Here is a 22,249-nt window from a genome sequence, read left to right on the forward strand (position 1 = left end):
AAAACAACAGAAATAAGGGGAAGAGTCAAAGGTAAAGACCACAAAACAATGGAAGAATTAATAAGACATCAAGGTTAATTAGGAAGGTCAGGTGAGGGGAAGGCTTAATATGAAATTGTCATAAGAGAAATTATTAAAAGATTTAAAGGTGTAATACAAAGGTCCCACTGAAGCAAAAGATAAATTTAAAATAATTTTGATTTAAAAAGGGAAATATACTGTAAAATATTTATTTAATAAAAATAATTTTATAAGCTATACAGAATTGAATAAAAAGTACAACAAATTATTTCCACTTTGCAAAACTGCATACAGTACAACTTGCAAATAGTGTTCAGCATTCTGCAAACATGGCCACCCACCAAGACGTGAACCTGTTACTGTCTTAATAAGTAAAGGCTCCAGTTGTGTGCCACACACTTCAAATTAAATTCCAGGGAGATGATGCTTTGGTAACGTGAACACTTTGATTATATAACAGTCCATTTTATTTAAAAAGATTAAATAAAACCCCTCAAGTACCACTCTTCTTTTGTTTCTGCGTAAACAATTCCCTATATAGCAAAATAAAATAAGAGATAAAATTCCAGGCTGTTACTTTAAGACATTCACGTCCCCTTCCCTTCCATAGCTAGTGTTCTTTTCCTTTCCCTATATCCAAAAAGATGTTGAATGGAAAATGACCTCTTCTTATTCTATTCATTTACTTTTAGAGTTCCTGCTTAAACCAAATATATGTCAATTTTGCAATCTTGACACTATTATTCACAGTTTAGCTGTGTCACTCGAAAAATATTAACATCCCCAGATGAAAGGAGCTAACGAGGTTCTTTTCAAGATAAGGCAACCAAGTTGGCTTTAAAGTCCTCTTCACGTCTCACATATTCTAGCAGCCACTAGGTAGGTTGGCTGATTTGTTAATGTATAAATGCATACAGAATATTTTTTCAAGTACCTTGGAACTGGAATCACTAGCAGTTATTTTAAGCAAATATTAAAGATGATCCACCTTTAGAGCAAAGGCAGATTTAATGTACAAAATGCAGGAATCGTCTCTATCCTGGTTTCTGTCCCATTGAAATCATCAAAAAGGCTCAGTTTGTGAAAAAGGCCTTGGAATAATCCAACTCCTAATGACAACCTTATCTTGGATAAGAAGGACAAATATAAAAGTTATAAATGGAGATGAAATTATTTTAAAAAAGACTTTTTCATTTTATTTTGGAAATAAAAGGGGATGCAAATACAGAGTGGGCTAATTGTGTCTTTAGCCCAAATTTTAACTTTTCATCATGGAATTAACAGTCCTTACTATGGAGGAATAAAAGACGAGGAAATCTACCTACATTTTCTGAATTAGGTCTCTTCACGCAGCTTATTAGCAGGCTTCAAAACTTGCCTTATTTTCTAACTAAATGAGCTTCTCTGGGAAGCATAGAATGATGCAAACATGTATTTCAAACAAAAATCTACACAAATATGTAACTGGCAAGATGGGAACTGAAAACATTCATACAATGAATTCTTAAACATAACTTATTAGAAATAACACATACTCCTTAGAGGGCAGGACATCAAACCAGGGCAAATACTGCCTGTGATAGGAACAACTTTCATCTGTAGAAAGCAAGTGCACATGAGTAACACAAAAGAATTAAGTTGTACAGAGACAGGTGCTATTACAACATATTCCTATCTTGACCTGTAACATCTGTGGCCCCTGTGAGACCCTGGTCTCAAGCTTCTGTCTAATCAGATGTAGAAGTACTTGACCTATGAGACACCAAGCTCACTTGCTATCAAGTATACAACACCACGTGCTGTTTGACTGCTCGCCGTGACTTGGTTTTCAAAATCAAGTTCACTTCTGAACCAGAAAAAAGTCATCCTTAAATAAACAAACTTTCCTTCTGTTCCTCTGAACACGATTATGTTACGCTGGGAACACAGGTATAGTCAATTGGCTGCTTTGAAGCCATGAAATGCACATTCATAAATATATGTTCTACACCTTAAAAAATTAAATACATCCAGGGACTGTGGCTGTGCGGAGTTCTTGCTATAAGAAGCTTGTCAGTAGTGAATTATGAAGTGGTTACTTGAGAACTTGACTCTGGATCTTCCTGCTTTGTATATTTCTTCATAATAGTGACTATACCATTAGCCAGGAAAACCACAGCGATGAGTGCAAAGTAACCTGCATAGATCAGGAACTAAAGGGGGAAACAAGTCATGTATAGCATTATTAATAAGAAGAGCTGTTGTATTACACATATGAAAACGTACATATTAAAGGAATTCAGTTTCTCAATACAACTTTAAAAAGTAGTGTGCTTGCCTAATGTGCGAGGCACTGAAAACAGAGGCAGCAGGGTGTGGTGGCACAGAAGCCTGGATGCCTCCGTGTGAATCCTGTTGACACCCTTGACCAGCTGTGTGACCTTGACTGAGATACCTAATCTCTGAACCTTAACTTCATTTACAAAATGGAATTCATATTTCCTACTTCACAGGGTTGTTGGGAAGGATGCGATCATGTACGTCAATGTTTATTAGCACCATGCCGATGCTGTTAATACTACTGTTGGTATTTTTGTTGTTGTCACTGAGTCATGGTCTCTACCCTCAAGCTGGTAGATTAGTACCTGGGTATGACCAACAGGCCAAGTTCTGAAGATCAAGAACTTTGATTCTTCCCCAGAAGAGGGCAGTAGAAGATAAACTATAGATTGGGGCAAATTAGGTTTCTAGTTGTTTGTATGGAAAATAATACAATAATTAATACATAATAATAATGAATAAACTGTGTTTATGTAAACCTACTTTTGCCCCACCCTGTAGATTCCATTATAGGATTACATTTTATATGGATCCTCTCTAAGCCAACTTTTTTTTTTTAATATTTTATTGATATTTCACAGAAAGGAAGGGAGAGGGATAGAGAGCTAGAAACATCGATGAGAGAGAAACATCGATCAGCTGCCTCCTGCACACCTCCCACTGAGGATGTGCCCGCAACCAAGGTACATGCCCTTGACCGGAATCGAACCCGGGACCTTTCAGTCCGCAGGCCGACGCTCTATCCACTGAGCCAAACCGGTTTCGGCATCTAAGCCAACTTTTTAATGTGGCTATATAGTTTAGCAACATAGTCACCATCATATTCTTCTTAAAATAACTAAATATACATAAGCTGTTCATGGGTTCTAAACCAGGTTTTTAAAAGATTGGATATGTTTTCCTATAGGAAATCTGTAAATCACCACAGTTAGAGGTTCAGCACAGCCCACACATTCCTATTACCCCATATGTCTAAACCCCTAATTTTATAGCAGGATAGCAGGTTCTAGTTTCTGTCCTACCCTCCATCCTTAATGAAGCACCTAACTCTTGCAAGGTCTCCTGAGGTTTCTACTGCCAGTAGGAACTGGGAAACATAGAAAGTAATAAGCTCCCCTCCTCTGCTCCCCGCTCCACCTTTTGGAGGCAGCAAATGCAGATCGAGACAAGCAGGCTTCAGAGTTAGATTCTGGTTGAGATCCTGGCTCTGCGCCACTATTGTTGACTCGGTGACCTTAACACTTAACATTACTTAACTCTCAGATTATTTTCTCCATTCTAACCTGACAACTCTACAAAATCCTATATAAAGTGCCTGGCATGTAGAAAGTGCTCAGTGCACATTACCTATTATTATGATTTCTCTTTTAGAGCTCATCAGTGAAAATACAGTTAATTACTGCTGATATGTTGGGTCTTTCTATTCTGACAAAACTAATGTGGAAGTATGGAGGGAATAACGGAGAAGCAATTTTCTGGCCTGGAATGGGGCACTTTTTTATTTAATCTCCTGTTTTGCCCAAGTACAGAGCAAACTCTACCTATAGGCTCACAATGCATGAAGGCATATGCAACCATACGATCCCTCAATGAAGAAATGTGTTCACATAGTCTTCGGTGTTTGTACAGGTGTTTCCTCAATAGGTCGTGTGTTAAGAATCAGAATGCTATTCGTCAACAGCAAGCCATTACCTTGGTATCTGGAGGAGGGGATTAAATAAAGAAGGGAGGAAACTTAGCTGCGAGATAAGGCAGGGTTGCCCCCAACATGCTCCAGGTAGCAAAGAACTACAGAAGTGGGAGGACTGACAGGAGGGGACACCGTTACTTTTTATGTTATGTCAGTCTATACTGTTTGAATTTCTTTTCATTAGGCATGTTCCACTGTGTCACCCTGATCAAGGCGTAACTTCTTCAGTGCAAAACAGCTCTTACCTGAGTGGTAATTTCTAAGCCAAGGCCACTGGCATCGACTACAATGAGCGTGAGCAGCGTCTGCAGGGCCAGAGCAATGAAGGTGTTGACACCAAACACTAGGGCATAACGCTCCATGCTGAGGTTTGCTGCAATCTGAAAACTTAAAAAATAAAGAAGAATAAATAGATAAGAATTTCTTCCTGGGTAGTTAAAATTTTAATTTAAATGGGAAGGGTACCCCCTTCCTTCTACTGTCAATCACCTTCCCAACCAAGTGAAAAGTATTTTGTTGCTAAATGATGTCAATCTCATGCAAAATCTGGAAACAGCAGGAACACGTGAACGAGGAATTAAATGAACCTTGCCTAAATACTTCCTCAGGAGAAAACAAACAATACAGTGCTTTCTCCCATTTGCCTCTTTTAACTAGAAAATTTAATTTCTTTGTAAAGAAACCAAAAGGTTTATCCAATCACAACTTTTCCTAATGCTTCTTTGAATAAAATACATACGTTGCTATAGTGATGAGTAACATGTAGATGATTCTGAAGACAACATAGGACGCGTAGCACACCCAAATGTTACCCACGGTGTCCATGATGTACACTGCGGCCGCAATCAGGAGAGAACACAGAGACAGTGTCATTTCTCCCCAAGTGGACCAGGAAATTTTTATGTAACCAACTGCAAAAACGGCAACAGCACCTGCAGAATGAAAAGAGCAATAAATAAAGACTATTTAAAAAAATTTAAATCAGCTTAGATTATTCCATTTTAAAGCTGTGAACTTATATAGAGGGTGCTCAAGATTAGGGAGGGCCTTGAAAGGGAGGCAGAGAATTGGACTTGATGGAATAAATGCTATAGAGCCAGTGTGAGGATGAGAGACTGAATCAGGGCAGTTGGCAGTGAGATGGGAAAGGAGGCCACAGGTCCAGGGAGGCTGCTGAAGAAATGCGGCTGAGGCAGAGGCCATGTCCAAAAGAACCACTGCTCCTAAGCTTGGCACCGTGGCAGGACAGGGCCTCTCTCCTCCCTGAGGAGCCATTGAGAACATGGCAAAATGGCATCTCTGCCCTTTGGTAAAATGACGACAATGATAATGACAGCTAAAATGTACGGAGTGCTCCTGAGTGCCAAGTGCAGTTATAAGTGTTTATAGAAATCATGTAAAGTGAGGCATGTCAACAAATTAGAAAGGGACAACAGAATAAAGCAGTCAATGACACTGGCTCTGAGTTCAAATCTTAACCTCACTACTTACCATCTATATTACCTTGGGCAAGTTAATAACTTATCTGTCCATGGTTTCAACTGTAAAATAGGATGGCAATTGCAGCTATCTCAGGAATTTTGTAAGGACTGAGTTAATATACATAAATTATAATATCAGAGCTCAAAATAAGTAAATCATTCTTTGGAGTTACTTCAAGTTTGGGCGAGGAGAGAAAACCTGATTATGGTTGACGACTACCAGAGGACTCCCCCTCCTGACCATCCCTAACTCAGCACTGCTTACCCAGTAAGGTGGAAACGGCCTCCACGCCTCCGTTATAGATAGCAGCATGGCGAGAAGGCATCACCTGCTCCCACAGGCCCTGTGTGTAGTTGATCACTTGAAAATAGCCACAGGTGGAGAGGGCCCACCACACGGACCAGCAGAGCAGAGGGCGGGAGGAGTAGCACATCAAGAAGTCATTCCACAGTACCTTCAGCACGAGGAGCCGGTCTGGCTGGGGCTCCTACACAACCGAAGGGAAGAAAGCTCAACCATCTCGAAGGCAACGGGACAGGAAGCAACTGTATAGACTCAGTATTTAGTTTAACAGGTGTCACTCTTTTCCTTTGTGCAAAATACACAGGGTGGGGCAAAAGTGGGCTCACAGCTGTTCATACGGAAAATAACAATAATAAATACAAGAATGAACTCTTGATACATAGTTACAAAATTTTTCTTGTAATGAGAACTTTTAAGACCTATTTTATTAGCAACTTTCAAATATGCAATACTATCATCACCATATTGCACATTGTATCCCCAGGACTTATTTATTTTATAACTGGAAGTTTGTACCTTTTGACCCCTTCACCCATTTCTCCTACCGCCCAATCCCAATCTATTCTTCATATCTATGAGCTTTTGGATTTTTGGTTGTGTGTGTGTGCGTTTTGTTTTGAGATTCCAAATATAAGTGAGATCATATGGTATTTGTCTTCTTTTTGACTTATTTCTCCTAGCATAATATACTTGAAGTCCATCTATGTTGTTTTTAAATGGCAAGAATAAAGATTTTTTCTTTAATCCTCACCCAAGGATATGTTTTTATGTATTTATATTTTAGAGAGAGAGAAAAGGAGAAACATTGATGTATGAGAGAAACATCAATTGGCTGCCTCCCGTACCACCCCCAATCAGGGATCGGACATGCAATCAAGGTAGGTGCCCTGACTGGGAATTGAACCTGCAACCTTTTGGTGCACAGGACAAAGCTCCAATCAACTGAGTCACCCGGCCAGGGCAGAATTCATTTTTTATGGCTAATAATTTTCCATTATTATACACATTGTCTTTCTTTGTTCATCCACTGATGGACACATAGGTTGTTTCCATATCTTGGCTATTTTAACTAAAGCTACAATGAACATGGGGTGCAGATACCTTTTTGAGTTAGTGTTTTTGTTTTCTTCAGATAAATACACAGAAGGAGAATTGCTGGATCATATGGATATCCAATTGACACTTCTATCAGAGTGACAAAGGGTTTCCTTTTCTCCATATCCTCGTCAACATTTGTTATCTTTCTGAGAACAACCATTCCAACAGGTGTGTGTGGTTTTGATTGCATTTCCCTGGTGATTAGAAGTATCTCTTCATGTATCTGTTAGCCACGTGCGTGTCTTCTTTGGAAAAATGTCTATTCAGATCTTTTGCCTGTTTTTCAATTGGATTTTTTTTACTATTGAGTTGTATTAGTTTTTTATGTATTTTGGATATTAACCCCTTGTCAGATATATAATTTGCAAATATTTTCTCCTATTCAGTAGGTTGCCCTTTCATTTTGTTGACTGTTTCCTTTGCTATGCAGAAGCTTTTTAGTTTGATGTAGACCCACTTATTTTTGCTGTTGCTGCTTTTGCTTTTGGTGTCAGTTTAAAAAATCATTGCTAAGACCAATGTCACGAAGCTTACTGCCTTTGTTTTCTTCTAAGAGTTTAATGTTTCGGGTCTTACTGTCTCAAATCTTAATCCAATTTGAGTTAATTTTGTGTAGCCTCTTTCTCCTTTAAATAGAACCTTGACAGGGTATAATTAAGGCTTTACAAGTGAAAGGCCACTCTTTATTGAGCTCAGTCATGCAAAGGGAAATTTATCTATAGTTAAAACTGGCTACAATGGAAATTTTTGAGAATAAGTTTGACAAACTTATTATTTGTCAAAATATGGTTCTATGAGTCAGTACTGCACTTTATTCTGATTTTCATGGCTAGTTCCTTTATGTTACTCAGGTCTCAACTCAGACAATAGCTTTCAGAAGCCATTCAGTACTCTTACCAATCATTACTTCTCGATACCACGTCACTTGCTAGCCCATTTCCCCTTTCTATAAAATCAAGATCAAACCACCCACCTACCTGCATATTCTTCTTTACCATAATTACTTCAATTATAACTTATGGTTCAGTTATAAGCTTTGTCAACTTAAAATGACAGTGCAGCCTCCAACATCCGTATTTTGACTTTCCTTCAAGCTTGTCAAAGAAAAGCAGTATTTTAGGGCTGTAAGCGCCAAGCAGTACTGCCTGCCTGTTGGGGTGCCAGGAGCAAAGCCAAGGACATTATGGTATGGGCTTGAATCCTAACTTTTACCACACTGTAACCAACAGGATGGTTCTGACGGCTGTCACCCCGTGAAAGACTTCATGGAGCACAGTATAGGTTGAAGTGATCTCACGTATATTCTTCACCTATGTTTAGGAGTGTATCTGTATAATTCTACAGTCACAATCTCTGATCCTGATCCTCCTCTCTAACATGAGAGGGTTGATGAGATCTAATGTCCCTTGTAACTTTAAGATGCTCTTATTATTCTAAGACTTGTGGTTTGAATCACTTTTAACTCTAAAATGTTATAACTATTCAGCATGTCAAGTATTCACACTTTGCCTATCTATAAGTAACAAATATCAATTTGTTCTATGACTGTAGATTTCAACTCATTAATTGACTAAGTTTCAACTCATGAGTAGGTAATAAAATCAATTTAGTGAGCAATGATCACATGATAAAAAATAAAGTGAATGGAATGTGTCAGAATAATGTATTTTAAAAACCATGGTTTCACTTACATATAAAGTGTATATATATATATATATATATATATATATATATATATACACACACATATATATATACGTGTGTGTGTATATATGTATATATATATAAATATATCCTATATAATAACGAGCTCATATGCTAATTAGACCGAACAGCATAACAACTGTCCAGACAAACTTCTGGACGAAGTCCCCGAGGCAGCCGCAGCAGCAAGGGCCAAGCCCCTTGCACAAATTTTGTGCATCGGGCCTCTAATATACACACACACACACACACACACACACACACACACACCTGTGTACTGGTTGCTACATAAAATGTTTCTTACTAAGTAGTTTCCTATTTATATTCAAAAAAGTTTAAAACTTACTGGTCTATAAAAATCTTTAGAACTATGGTCAATATGTTAATATTTAAAAATATATATATGTATTATAGGTATGTATATACATATTAGTCTTAGCTAAAGCCATTTTGACACATTTGAAACAGATTTTTAAAAGGTTCTTATTCTTTCTTCTACATGAGATCTATCAAATGATCACTTGTACACCTTTCCCTCCCTCATCAACTCTTTGTTGACTCTCTGGCGTCACCTAACAAACTGAAGGAGTCAGCGTTTCATTTCTACTTAGTTCCTGGTAACTCTGACTGCAGCTGCCCTAACAGTCAAAGTGAGTTTATGGTAAGTGTCACCAGGCTCTACAGTGGACCCAAGCTCTTTGGGATGATAACCTACATTTCAACGAGTAACCAGAGTGAAGAATGGGGGAAGGCGAAAGAGTAATTTTCGATGAGGACATTAGATGCCACGTTGAAACAAGTTGGGTTAACTCCAGGTGGAGAGCCTGGCTCTCTTCATGCTGGTCCTTTACTCTCAGCCAGCCCACAAAGCCTGCGGAGCTTGGCTTTATGCCTGACAGAACCCGTCTACAAAGATGGAATGTTAACAGGCTTATTAACAAACACATCCCGGGAAAACTAAGATTAATTCAGTATGTTTGAAATGAATCTTGCCCCTCATAGCTTATAACCTGATAGAAAGATAAACTTTTATGAAAAGGGTGACTGACTGGGGGAGGCAGTGAATCTTCCTGTCTAGAGAGAATGAATGGATGAATTACTTTGATGCCATACCTCTTCTAAGACTCAATTTCATAGACACACTTCTAACATTATTTCATCTTCTTAACTATTCCTTTTGATCCTCTTCTCCTGTATTATTCATTACTACGCACTTCGGCAAAGTATAATTTCCAGCACAGAAGAGGACAGTAACTCCTATCCGTAAACACTTTGGCTTCAAGTCAGAAACTGGAAGTAGATATTCATCATTTGTTGGAATCATTTCACCTATTCATTTTGCAAAAATCTTCTGAGTGCTGTATTTATATGCCAAGACTGAACGATGAAAGGAGAGATAGCCCTTGCTGTGGCTTCTAAAACATCTCTGACACAAGCAACAGAATGTTGTGCCAGTCTGACCTTGAAGGTCATTCACTGCAGGGGAAAATACATTTGTCATTCCTAATTTAAATCAACCTTATCTTGACTCAATGAATGAATGAACCTCCATCCAACTCAGGATAAAACCTGAATCCACGTGAACACAAGGTCTAGCATAAGGGGTTTCCTGTCTGATTTTTCACTGCTGGCCTGGCCCCCAGAGTAGCAACCACAAGACATTTAAAGTTGGACTTACCGGTTCCTCCACATTTAGAGGGATTTTTAACTCAACATCCTCCCACCCAGGAAGGTGGTTAGAAGCTGAGGTGTCAGTCACAATACCACCATTTTGTATCTTGATACCATTCACGCCCTTGCAGGTAGAATGAACATGGTGAAAAAAAAGGCTCTTCTGTGGCATAGGCAGAAACCAGGCCACGGCAAAAGCCACAGAAACACAGGTAAGAGAGATGACATTCAGGCTGAACAGGGACCAGCCTGCCACCGAGACGAGGATTTGCCCTAGGACTGAGCCCACTGTGAAGCCCACCAAGGTGGCAGTTCGACTGTAACTTGTGACTTTCTGGTACCTGCTCAGGTCTACCACACTGTAGATGTAAGAGTAATAGGCAATTTCAGTGGCTGTAGCGATGCCATAGAAGAATTCCAAGAACTGGATGGCTAGCAGTCCCTGGGCATAGAGCAGCATGAACCACGTGACGATAAGGCTGAGCCCTTGAAGCAGAACAACGGGTTTGTAACGGAGGTAGTCTGTGGCAAGGAACACAGGAAACAGCAGCACCAGGTAAGAGTAAGTCCATACTGGATAAATTTCATTGAAGACCTGACAGGCAAAGAAGAATAAAAACTTCTTAGTGATATCAAAGGACCTGGAATATTCATAACAATTTATTCTTATAAAACAACCTACTAATACCTCAAATACCTCATCCTTACCAACCAAAGAAATCATGACAACAGTTCTGAATACTGTTTGGAATATAGTTCCCTATTTCCACTCCATCTTTTTCTTAAAATCCTGCCCATTCATCAAGGCCTTGTTCTTAGGCTTCCTTGCCCTGGGAGACTGCTGGTGCTGACAATCTTTGTACCACAACACTCAGAGCTCTCTGGACATTGCTTTGTACGTGTCATCTCCCAGTTCCTCACATCACTGGTTCTCAGCCATGGCTGCACATTTCCCGAGGAGCTTTAAGAATTCTGGATGCCCAGCCATCGGCATTTTTTAAAAACCTCCCAGGAGATTTTAACATGAGTCAGATCTGAGAACCATTGCCTTATAGTTCTTTAAGGGTGGACTCATCTGCACAACCTAATAGCCGGCCTACTGTTTATGACATACCTGGCTCAATATATGTCATCAAAACAAATAAATGCCTTGGAATCACTGCCAATTCCTTCTTCGGGGCACAGGACAGGAAGCCTTGATCCTACTGCTTGATTGATTAGGAATGATTTGAATCCTCTAATTTTAAGTTTCATTTCTTTGGGAGCCCAGGAATAAAAGGGTTAATCTGTTTACAATCTTTTAAAGATATATTTTACTGATTTCAGAGAGGAAGGAAGAGGGATAGAGAGATAGGAACATCAGTGATGAGAGAGAATCATTGATCTGCTGCCTCCGGCACGCCCCCTACTGGGGATCGACTTCCTGGGCATGTGACTTCCTGGTTCATAGGTCTATGCTCAACCACTGAGCCACAATGGCTGGGCTGTTACAATGTTGATAGAATATCTGTGGGTGGTAGAATTATGGGCAACTTCGATGTCCTTTTTGCTTGAAAAAGTAGTAGTGTTTGGCTATTTATTTTCAATGTATTTTTAAAATTGAGATATAATAGAAATAATCTTTAAAATAAGCATTAAACCATTAAGATTCCCAGCTAGAATTTCAGTTTCATCATTTGCTGTGTGATCCTAGGCAAGTTCTTTTAGTTCCTGTTAGACTTACTATCCATTATCAATAAAAGAAGGATAAGACCTACACCATAGGGTTATTGTTGCAAGGATTAAATGAGAGAATATATATAAATCACTTACTCCACTTTATTCATAGGTCTGAAGACTTGAGGACTAACATGAACATACAGACCACTTGGAACAATATGAATTAGCTAAATTAACTGAACTGTCATCCCCATTCTTCCAATAACAATCATCATAGGAGACTTTTCCTTCCTCTTATATGTGCCTTGTGTCTAGCAAGGTCTAGACCAGTCAGTTTTTAAAGATCATTTCAAATTCTGCATCTGTGGCCCCAATTTTTATTTATTTTTTGTTAATCCTCACTCAATGATATTTTTCCCCATTGATTTTTAGAGAGAGTGGAAGGGAGGGGGAGAGACAGAGAGAGAAACATTGATGTGAGAGGAACACATCACTTGGTTGCCTCCCTGACCAGGGCCAGATCCTGCAACTGAGGTACGTGCCCTTGACTGCAGTCGAACCTGGGACCCTTCAGTCCTTGGGCTGATGATCTATCCACTGGACAAACTGGCTAGAACAATGGCCCCAGTTTTTAAGTGCTTTCTAAAAGGTCGTCTTGGTAACAGGCTAAATACTTTGCAATGGTGCACTGTAACCCTAGACTTTGACAATCTCAGTTCAAGGATGACTTTCTTTTTAACTCTTATGTATACCTCAGTTTACTCAAGTATAAAATGGGCTGTTTTAAGGTTTTAGAGGAGCAACAGAGTAAACAATTATTGTGAAATCTTTTGCCAGTGCAGAGCACAACTATAAAAGTAAAACATAATCTGAAATACATACCAGACTTGATTTATCTTTCTGACTGGCCGAATACCAAAAGTGATTTGTCTAAGAGCCTCACCTTCATGAATTTTTATCTAACTTGTGTTTGTAAGTCATTTAGCAACCTCCACTTGATCAGGAAATGTTCTTGCACCTGAACATGTGCGTGAAAGAATAATGGAGAACTGTGGAAATTATTCTAATTCAGAAGTGTGGAAATTTTAGCAAATGAGGAACAAAGTACACTTGGCTGACTTAACCACAGTGGAAGATGCCTCTCAGTAGAAAACCAAAGGGACCAGAATACCCTGAGATGAAGGCCGGGAAGAGTGAAGGCTTCCCTACAGACTTTTCATAGTTGTGTTCCATTAACAAGTTCCCACTGCTTTTCTGCCTGTAGTTTTACAGATACTCTCCTACCGTTTTCTTAAGTTTGAAAGTTCCTCCTGGGTTTGACTTAGCATGTTTCTTCACCTTCCCATTTCCCCAACTTGTTTTCCCCAACAAAGCACCACAAAGCTATTAGCCATCACACCTCTCCTTTAAAATGCCCTCCATCACTTCCTTCAACACCCCACCTTCTTTTGTTTTCTATCACACCCCTCTGGACTTCAACTTCTTCACTTTAGTAATATGGTCTGTACTGAGACTTTATACATCTTTCAATAATAATTGTCCCCAAATGATTATCTGCCAAATTTTCATTACATAAATCTCATCCTTTTAGTTAATGATTTAAAGTGTTTATACTTACAAGTCTGTTGCTATTCCTAATACAAAACCACAATATAGATCATGAAGATGAGGAAACGTAACATTGCCCGACCTGCAATGCCAAGTAGAAACAAAAACAAAAGGCAAGCGGGCAGAGACTAGATGGCTTCTCTTTAACTCACTGTTAACAGGAACCCAGACTTTTCTCCTGTGAGAGAGGATCCACCTAACATGAATGTCCCTCTCACAGTATGACCTGCATTAGAATAGCAAATCTCTACCGAGGAGCTACACACTGTGCTAATCACACCTACCTGACCCCATTTAATCCAAACAACAACCCTAGGAGGGAAATGTTTGTCATCCCTATTTTAAAACTGAGGAACTTGGCCTCAGAGAAAGGTTACATAAACTGTCCCCCAAGTGATCATAGGTCGTAATTGGCAGAGGCAGAAACTGGACCTAGATATTCTGAATCCACCACACTTCAATGCCTCATTTCTTCAATCAGAAAACTGTTATTGATCATTTACTGTGTTCCAGGGTTACTCTAATGCCTGCAGCAGCTTTTTTTCCAGAGAGAGAGAGACAGACAGACAGACAGACACAGACAGACATCAATCAGTTGCCTCCTATATGCACCCTGGCCAGAGATCAAACCTGCAACCTAGGTATGTGCCCTGACCAGGAATTGAATCCTTGACTTCTGGTGCATGGTAGGACATCTGACTCAACTGAGCCACAGTGACCAGGGCTACAGCAGCTTTTCAGCCTGCATTGAGGTGCTTGTACAGGACATTCATGAAAAGATAAGATAAAGACTACATCTCCAGAGGTTAGCCATTGGGTCTCCAAAAAAAGGACCCCTTCTCTCTCAATGCCTCCAAGGAGAAGCTGTCACACCAACACCAAAAATACTTCTTTGATTGATACTTTGAATCTTGAAGGGAAACTTCCTACATGCAGAAATGGACAAATTACAGGCTCTATTGTCCAGACCCTGGACAATGTTCTTATGCCAGGTAAAACCTGCCACGTGAGCAAAAGGAACGGATTTTATTGTAAGGCACCTGTCACAACTCTTGGAGTCAGGACTTGTTTGTGGCTTTCCTCTGAGATAGAAAAGTCAAGGGGAAGAGTTCGGTTTTGATTTCTAATTCAGATTTAGACTTTATTTTAGAATCAAGTTCAATTAAACTAATAAGCATTTATTTGCACAACACTGTTTTCAAGCTGTATGAAGATTACAAGAAAAAAGAATAAAATGAAGCCTGTTCTCCAAGAGCTGTGAACTAGTGTGGAATACACTATTGATCAGGGAGATCAGAAATACGGGGTTGCTTCTGTGAGATGGACCTTAAGGATGAGGAAGTTGGAGGCGAACAGAAAGATATGGTATCAACAGATACATACGTACGGGAGGGTTTCTCCAAGATAGACCAGGAGATGAGACCCTAGCCGTGCTGGACTTAGGACTCTAAGATGAATGTGGAAGGAGCGAGGGCATGTGGAAGAGGGCAAGAAGGGTGTAGGTAGTGGAAAATAAGGCTGTTCCGGAGTTAAGAGCCAAATTCTGTAAGGCTCTGAATATCAGGCAGCGAAGGTGGAATTTTTTTTAAGGAAAGCAAAGGAAGGTAATGAATGTCTGTCAAATCACATGCTAAAAAAGATGAAAGGATTAAAAATATTTTGTAGGTAAAGAGTTCTATTTTATTAAATGTTTGTCTTTCCACTCTTGGGAAACAATCAAATTTTAATGTGTTTAAAACTTACAAAGTGGTACCTAAAGAAGTGAACATTTTTCCTGAAATATAAGAAAAAAACATTTTGAGAGTCTGTCCTTCCTTCCCTCCTTGTCTTTGGACATGGCTAATAACAGCTCTATTTAAGACGATCCGTATTGGCCCTTCTCAAGTCTTCTAGGGGGAAATACAAACTTCAACACAAACACCACTGAGAGCGATTAACATTCATCTGCCTAAAAACCATGTCAGATTTTTATTTCACTGTCATTGGTGAAAGCATGCACTCAGTCAGAAAGAACACATTGTTCTATTTATTTCAATTATTAGATTATTTTTAAAAATCTAGGATTCTGGACAGGGTGAACAGAGCCACACTGCACACAACCAACAGACTCAGCCCTAATTCCAGAGTCCTCAGAGACAAATGACATCCCTTTTTCCAAACACGCTTTCTCTCCAAACCCTGCCCTCTTCCTTATCTAATTTGCAATCACAGACGTGTGCTATGGTTTTGTTACACAATCAGAAAATATTTCCGGGGCCTGCCCCCCCCCCCCCCTCCCCCCCGCTGCTTTCTTCCTATGCCCCTGAACATATTTCACTCACCCTAGAAAGCTTTCTGGTAAGACAGGGCATGTCCCACAGCATGGAACATCCCACAGCAACTCTTTGCCCAGGGCACGTGACAAAACAGATTGCCTTTCAAACATCAACACTGGGAGAATGTTTCTTGGCCTTGTGCTTGGTCAGGCAAGGCACACACACTGATCACATGGCAGTTCACATGAAACTTTAATTGTCAGCAGCTCACCAGCAGTATCACCTCTGCTTCAGTGCCTACACCTCCGACCCAGTGGCTGTGTGGGGTGTCCAGGATCATTCTCTCATATTTTACTGCAGTAATTTTCTTCTTGTAAAACCATTCTGTTCACAAGAGTTGGCCCTTTCCATTTTATTACAGTATTACAATTCAAATATGTAATGAGTAACTGTTGCAGTCCCTTGTGGAGTGGCGTGGGCCATAAGACTATAAAATAGAAGACCTGAAGTTGGGACAAAATCAGTGATACTTGCTAGAGGTGAGACTATGAGAAACTCAAATGAAACCCTCCATCCATCCAGACTTCAACACCCAACCTTCAATTCCCTGATGAGGGACCTTGAAAACGGAGGAGCGATGCAGTAACAGAGTGGGCTGTGAGGAATGCCATCCTGCTCTGACCTGTTAGGCAGGGATACTGAGAGGTGACTGAGGGAGAAGAGCCAGGTTTAGGCAGGAGTATGTCACCGCAACTGGGAGGGAAAGTGAGCCTGGGCAAAACGGGTGCGCGAGCGAGTGCCCACCCAGAAAGGAGCACCAGACCTCAGCTTTCAGGCTTTGGAGCCTTCAAGGGAGAGCATGTTGAACCTTTCTTCTGGTTTTGTGGGGTCACGCTGAGTCATCCTTTTTCAGTGAATATAATGTCTTTCTTCTTCAAAAAACGCAAGTGTTGAGATTGACCATAAGGTGTGAGAGCTGGACGTTTTTAAAGTACACAGTGCACTTCTGAAGTACGTATACCCCCTCATCTGGGGAACATCAACCAGAAAGAAGTTCTTGATCACGGACTGCGGGCTCCCAATCAGAGAGGGACAGTTTTGCAAGATCTCACCGTGCAGTTGAGCAAAACTAACATCTGTGAAGCAACAATTCACAATGCAAGAAAAACTGTAATTAAGGGCCAACTCTGCGATACCATCTAAGTATCTGCTTTTATCCCAGGAGGTGTGTGTGTGTGGGGGGGGGCAGCATATCCTTGGACACAGTCCCATCCAACTAAGAATCAAGGCAAATTAAGACGACGGGCTCTCGCTGTCCTGGACTGTCCTCATTTGAGCACATCCATCAAGTCAACGGAAAACAAAGTAAGGTATGGGATGGGAGGGGCTGCAGTAGCGGGAGGGCAGATCCTTTGAGAAAAGCAGGGGTTACTCAGCATGTGGGTCCCTGCTTTCAAACAACAAAAATTACCTGCCCTCTACCGTGCGCAAAGAACAGCTTGCTGTTTTCACCTTTTTCTCCAAACATATCCCCCTTTCCCCGCCAGCCCTCCCCCGGCCCCAGAAGGAACTGCCGGCCTGGAGCACCCCAGCACCGCGGCTCCGAGCCCGGAGAAGGCGCGCCCCCAAAACCAACGGGCAAACAGCCTGAATTACTGCGGCGCACAGCGCGGGCCGCCTTCCAACTGGGAAAAGTCACAAATCTGCCCAGAAAGGCTCCCGCCCCTTCCCTCGCCGCATCCCCTCCGCACACCTGCCGCCCGCTCCCGCTCCCGCTCTCCGCCGCACGTACCTCCCTCTCCGTCAGGTTCTTGTCGGGCCCCAGCAGGTACGGCGTCAGGAAGGGCTCGGACGGCCTGAGGCTGGCGAAGAAGCCGTAGGCGCAGAGCAGCGAGGTGGGCAGGAGCCAGCCCTCGCGCGGGACCCGCGCCGTGCGCAGGAGCATGGTGGCCGCCGCCGCCGCCGCCCGCCGGGACACCGGGCCGGACACATCCATCCGGAGCGCGAGGGGCGGAGACCCGGCCCCTTCCTCCTCCTTTTCCTCCTTCGCCAGCTGAAATGAGGCTCAAGCGTCGCCCCAGCGCCGGCACCTGTCACCACCCGCGGCGCCTCCTCCCGGCAGGGCCCGGCCGTCCTGGGTGTCGCTCCGGCCTCCTCCGCGCCGGGAGTTTCCAGTGCACCCCGGCGATGCGAGGCCCAAAGCAGGCACGCCCTAAGGCCCACCCTCCGCCGCCGCCTCCAGGCAGGGAGCCAATCACAGGAGAGGTTTGGAATCTGGCTTCTCTCCCATTGGCCGGTGGCGGCACGCCAGACGGCTGACGTCCGCAGGCTGAAGCGTGGAGGACGGGGCTCGGTGGAAAGCCGAGCCGTGGCGGCAGCGCGCGTTGGTCGGGCGCACGGCCAGTGGGCTGCGGGCGCCGGGCGCCGAGGGCTCGCTCGTCCTCCACGCCACCGCTCACTTGTGAGGGATGCTCCGTGTGGATCTAATCCCCACCGAAAGGAAGGCGCCACGGTCTCTCATGGGCACCGTCCCTCTGGACGCCCTTTCAGATTCTCCTTCCCCGGTGCCTCAGTGGGCAAGGCCGGGCAGAGGTTACACCTGGGGCAGGGGCTGCCTCACCTGTTTCCGTTGTGTTCAGGGCCGCAGAGAGCTGAGAAGCCCTGGAGCGTTTACCCGGAGAACGAACCGAAGAAAGTGCGTAAACCATTGTGAGAAGAACGAGCCAGCCAGTCATTTAACAGAAGGACCTGAATGGAGTGCTAATCAAAGGGATTTAGCTCTGTTTTCTCACTCTTCGCAAGCAGGATACAAAGAGAACAAACACATAACTGAATGCTATAGCCTGTGTTTAAAAGGAAAGTGGGAAATTCTGAATCGTTAAAGCAGTTATTAAATACTACCTATTTGTTCGTTAAAAAAAAAAAAGACTTGGCATAGTTTTCAAGGGCAAAGCGAGACAAGAAGTCTCAGTGCTTCCTCTCATTTCGCTGTAAGCCTCTTTCTGCCTGACTCACAGCCCGACTCCTTCCCAATCCTGCCACTGCAGACCAGGCTGCACCGCTTAAAGCAATTTGCTCTGCAGTGTTTGCAGAGTAAGACATTTTTTAACTCTCTATTTTGCTTTAATGTATGCTACGGCCCATCTACCTCAATTTTCCTCTTGTAAGCAAATGACGCTTTTTGCCAAAAGGATACTTTTTTGCAAACAGCTACACACACACACACACACAAAAAAAATAGTTTCCTAGATGGAACAATACTAGTAAAAGGGAAGGAGGCTGTGCAAGTGAATGCGCCAAAATATATGACATAATTAATCTCCGAAGAAATCCAATTGTTGGTATTTACATCTATCAAAGAGTCTCCAAGTGTGGTCCAGGAAGCCCTAGGAAGTCCTTCAGATCTTTTCAGAGTTCCTCTAGGTCAGTGGTCGGCAAACCGCGGTTCTCGAGCCGCGGTTTGCCGCTCTGTTGACTGAGTTTGCCGACCACTGGGATAGGGGCTTAATCACAAGGAACAACAAGAGCCTGTAATTATTGGAATCCAGTGACTAGGTCAGTGGTCGGCAAACTCATTAGTCAACAGAGCTGCAAACCGCGGCTCGCGAACCGCATGTGGCTCGCGAGCCGCAGTTTGCCGACCACTGCTCTAGGTCAAGCTACTTTCATAATAATACGAAGACTTTCCTTTTTTACTCTAGAGACCACATGATGTGTGATGAAATCATCACTCTAAAGGCTAAGAGAATGTGTGCTTGTGTATTTTTGTGTTTAATTGGCTTGGGTCAATTTCTGGATTCTCTGTTCTGCCCCCATTGATCTATAAACTGTGGTATATTTACACAATGGAATACTATATGGCTGTAAAAAAAAGAAGGAACTCTTACCATTTGCAACAGCATGGATGGACCTGGAGAGTATTATACAAAGTGAAATAAGCCAGTCAGAGAAAGATAAGTATCTCATGATCTCACTCACATGTGGAATCTAATGAACAGAATAAACAGATAAACAAAATAGATGCAGAGACATAGAAGCATGGAACAGACTGTGGAATCTCAGAGGAAAGGCGGGGGAGAGGGTGAGTGGGAAGAGATCAACCAAAGAACTTGAATGCACATATGCATAACCTATGGACACAGACAATAAGGTGGTGAAGGCCTAGGGTGGTGGTAGAGGTGGGTTAGAAGAGGTCAATGGTGGGTGGGGAGGAGACATATATAATACTTTCAATAATAAAGATTAAAAAAAAAATTCCAGACTTGCCCAGCCAGTGTGGCTCAGTGGTTGAGTATCAACCCATGAACCAGGAGGTCAGGGTACAATTCCCAGTCAGGTACATGCCTGGGCTGCAGGCTCAATCTCCAGTGGGGTATGTGCAGAAGGCAGCTGATCAATGATTCTCTCTCGTCGTTGATGAGTCTATCCCTTTCCCTTCCTCTCTCTGAAATCAATAAAAATATATTTTTAAAAATGTTCCAGACTTAATTTCTAATATGGCATTTATCAATAGATATAATCCACAAAAATAAAATCTTTAGGGTCCTCAAAAATAGGAGTCTTAAGACTAAAAGGTGAGAACTTCTAATGTACAGAATACAATTATGTAGTGCCCTCATCATGACTACAGAGTGAATACCAGTGGTCCTCTTGGAAGTTGCTTTGCATTAACATTCAGTGCTTCAATAGAAGGAAGAAAAAGAAAACCAGGAGAAGCCTCAGAAAGAGAAGGCCACTCTGTTTCTTGCCTGAGGCCTGTAGCCCTGAATTGTGCTAACCTGTAAATCACTGGTTCTGAACATTTTCCTTGGTATAAATCACAGACACCTCATATCTTTGCAATTTTAGGCATCTATACTAATAAAAGGGTAATATGCAAATTGGTCAGGATGCCCTCACAGTAACGACCAAACAGCAGGCTGCGTGGAGTGACCAGGCCAGCAGTGGGGGCAGTGAGGGGCGACCAGGCTGGCAGGGGGGCAGTTGGGGGTGACCAGGCAGGCAGGGGGGCAGTTGGGGCGACCAGGCTGTCAGGGGGGGCAGTTAGGGGTGACCAGGCCAGCGGGGAGGGGTCAGTTGGGGGCAACCAGGCCAGCAGGGAGGCGCAGTTAGGGTCGATCAGGCAGGCAGGCGAGCAGTTAGGAGCCAGTGGTCCCAGAATGTAAAAGGGATGTCCCACAGGGATCAGGCCTAACCCGGCAGTTGGACATCCCCTGAGGGGTCCCGGATTGGAGAGGGTGCAGGCTGGGCTGAGGGGACCTCCCCCATGCACGAATTTCATGCACCGGGCCTCTAGTTAACAAATAATTGTTCTTGAGTTGGGTACAAACTGTTTTTTACTATTTTTCTCCAAGAGGTCAAGGTAGACAGAATTCTAAGACTGATCCTTGCCCTTGTAAAATCCCTCCCCCTTTGAGTGTGGGGTAGAATCCAATTTGATGAGCTAATACAACTGTGATTGTTACATTATGTGGCAAAAGTGAGAATATCCACATGGGCCCCATCTAATCACACCAGCCATTTCCTTTTAAAAGCAATGACTTTTCTTCTGGCAGCAGAAGCGGAAGTTAGACATGTTTGAAGAATGAGAGACTTGGTGTACTGGTGCTGGAGGAGGCTACGTGCCAAGGATGGGGTACCCTTTAGCAGTTGAGATTAACTCTTGGCTGATAGGCAGCAAGGAATCGGGGATTTCAGTCCTACAGTCACAAGGACCTGAATTCTCCCAACAACCGAAAGGAGTTTGGAAGCAGATTCTTCCTCAGAGCTTCCAGAGAAGAGCCCAGCCCGGCCAACACCTTAATTTCTTCTTGTAAGACTCTAGAGGAGCCACCCAAGCCCACCTGGACTTCTGATCTACAGAACCGTGAGCTAAGTTATTATAATTTCTTATGCCATTAAATTTGTGGTAACTTATGCAGCAAGAGGGAACTAACACAAATCTAAATAGAATATACAGGGTGTCTCCCCAAAATGTATTATACCCTTTAACAGCTGATAACTCAATTTTGAAAATGAAATGTATTTTAATAAACACTGCCTTTATAATTACTCAAAGTGTGTGTATACATTTTCTTGGGTCACTGTATAGTTTACAAATTGAGGTAATACTTACATAATGAGATTACCCATTCAACTTATTCAAGTGTACAACTCGGTGGCATTAGTACATTCACGATGTTGTGCGACCATCACCACTGTCTAGTTCTAAGACATTTCACCACCCCTAAAGGAAATTTGTACCCGTTAAGCAATCACTCCCTATCCTGCCCTTCCCATGACTCCTGGCAAACACGAATGTGCTCTCTGTTTCTATGGATTTATCTATGTTGGATAATTCATACAAATGGAGTCATACAATGTGAGACCTTTTGTGTCTGGCTTTGATTTAGCATAACATTTTCAAAGTTCATGGACATTGTAGTATGAATCAGTACTT

At 42.3% G+C, this 22,249-nt stretch overlaps 1 protein-coding gene across 1 annotated transcript; it reads right to left on the reverse strand.

The window, feature by feature from the left end:
• Positions 1-217: 217 nt before the first annotated feature.
• Positions 218-18,019, reverse strand: SLC19A2 (solute carrier family 19 member 2). Its single transcript, XM_080648552.1, has 6 exons — positions 17,603-18,019; positions 10,296-10,883; positions 5,777-5,999; positions 4,770-4,962; positions 4,276-4,417; positions 218-2,213 (listed from the first exon to the last, which is right to left on the reverse strand). The coding sequence occupies exons 1-6, from the start codon at positions 17,804-17,806 to the stop codon at positions 2,085-2,087; spliced, it is 1,479 nt and encodes a 492-aa protein (XP_080504678.1). The 5' UTR covers positions 17,807-18,019; the 3' UTR covers positions 218-2,084.
• Positions 18,020-22,249: the final 4,230 nt, after the last annotated feature.

Source organism: Plecotus auritus, assembly GCF_963455305.1.
Source record: "Plecotus auritus genome assembly, chromosome: 12".
Taxonomy (NCBI): domain Eukaryota; kingdom Metazoa; phylum Chordata; class Mammalia; order Chiroptera; family Vespertilionidae; genus Plecotus; species Plecotus auritus.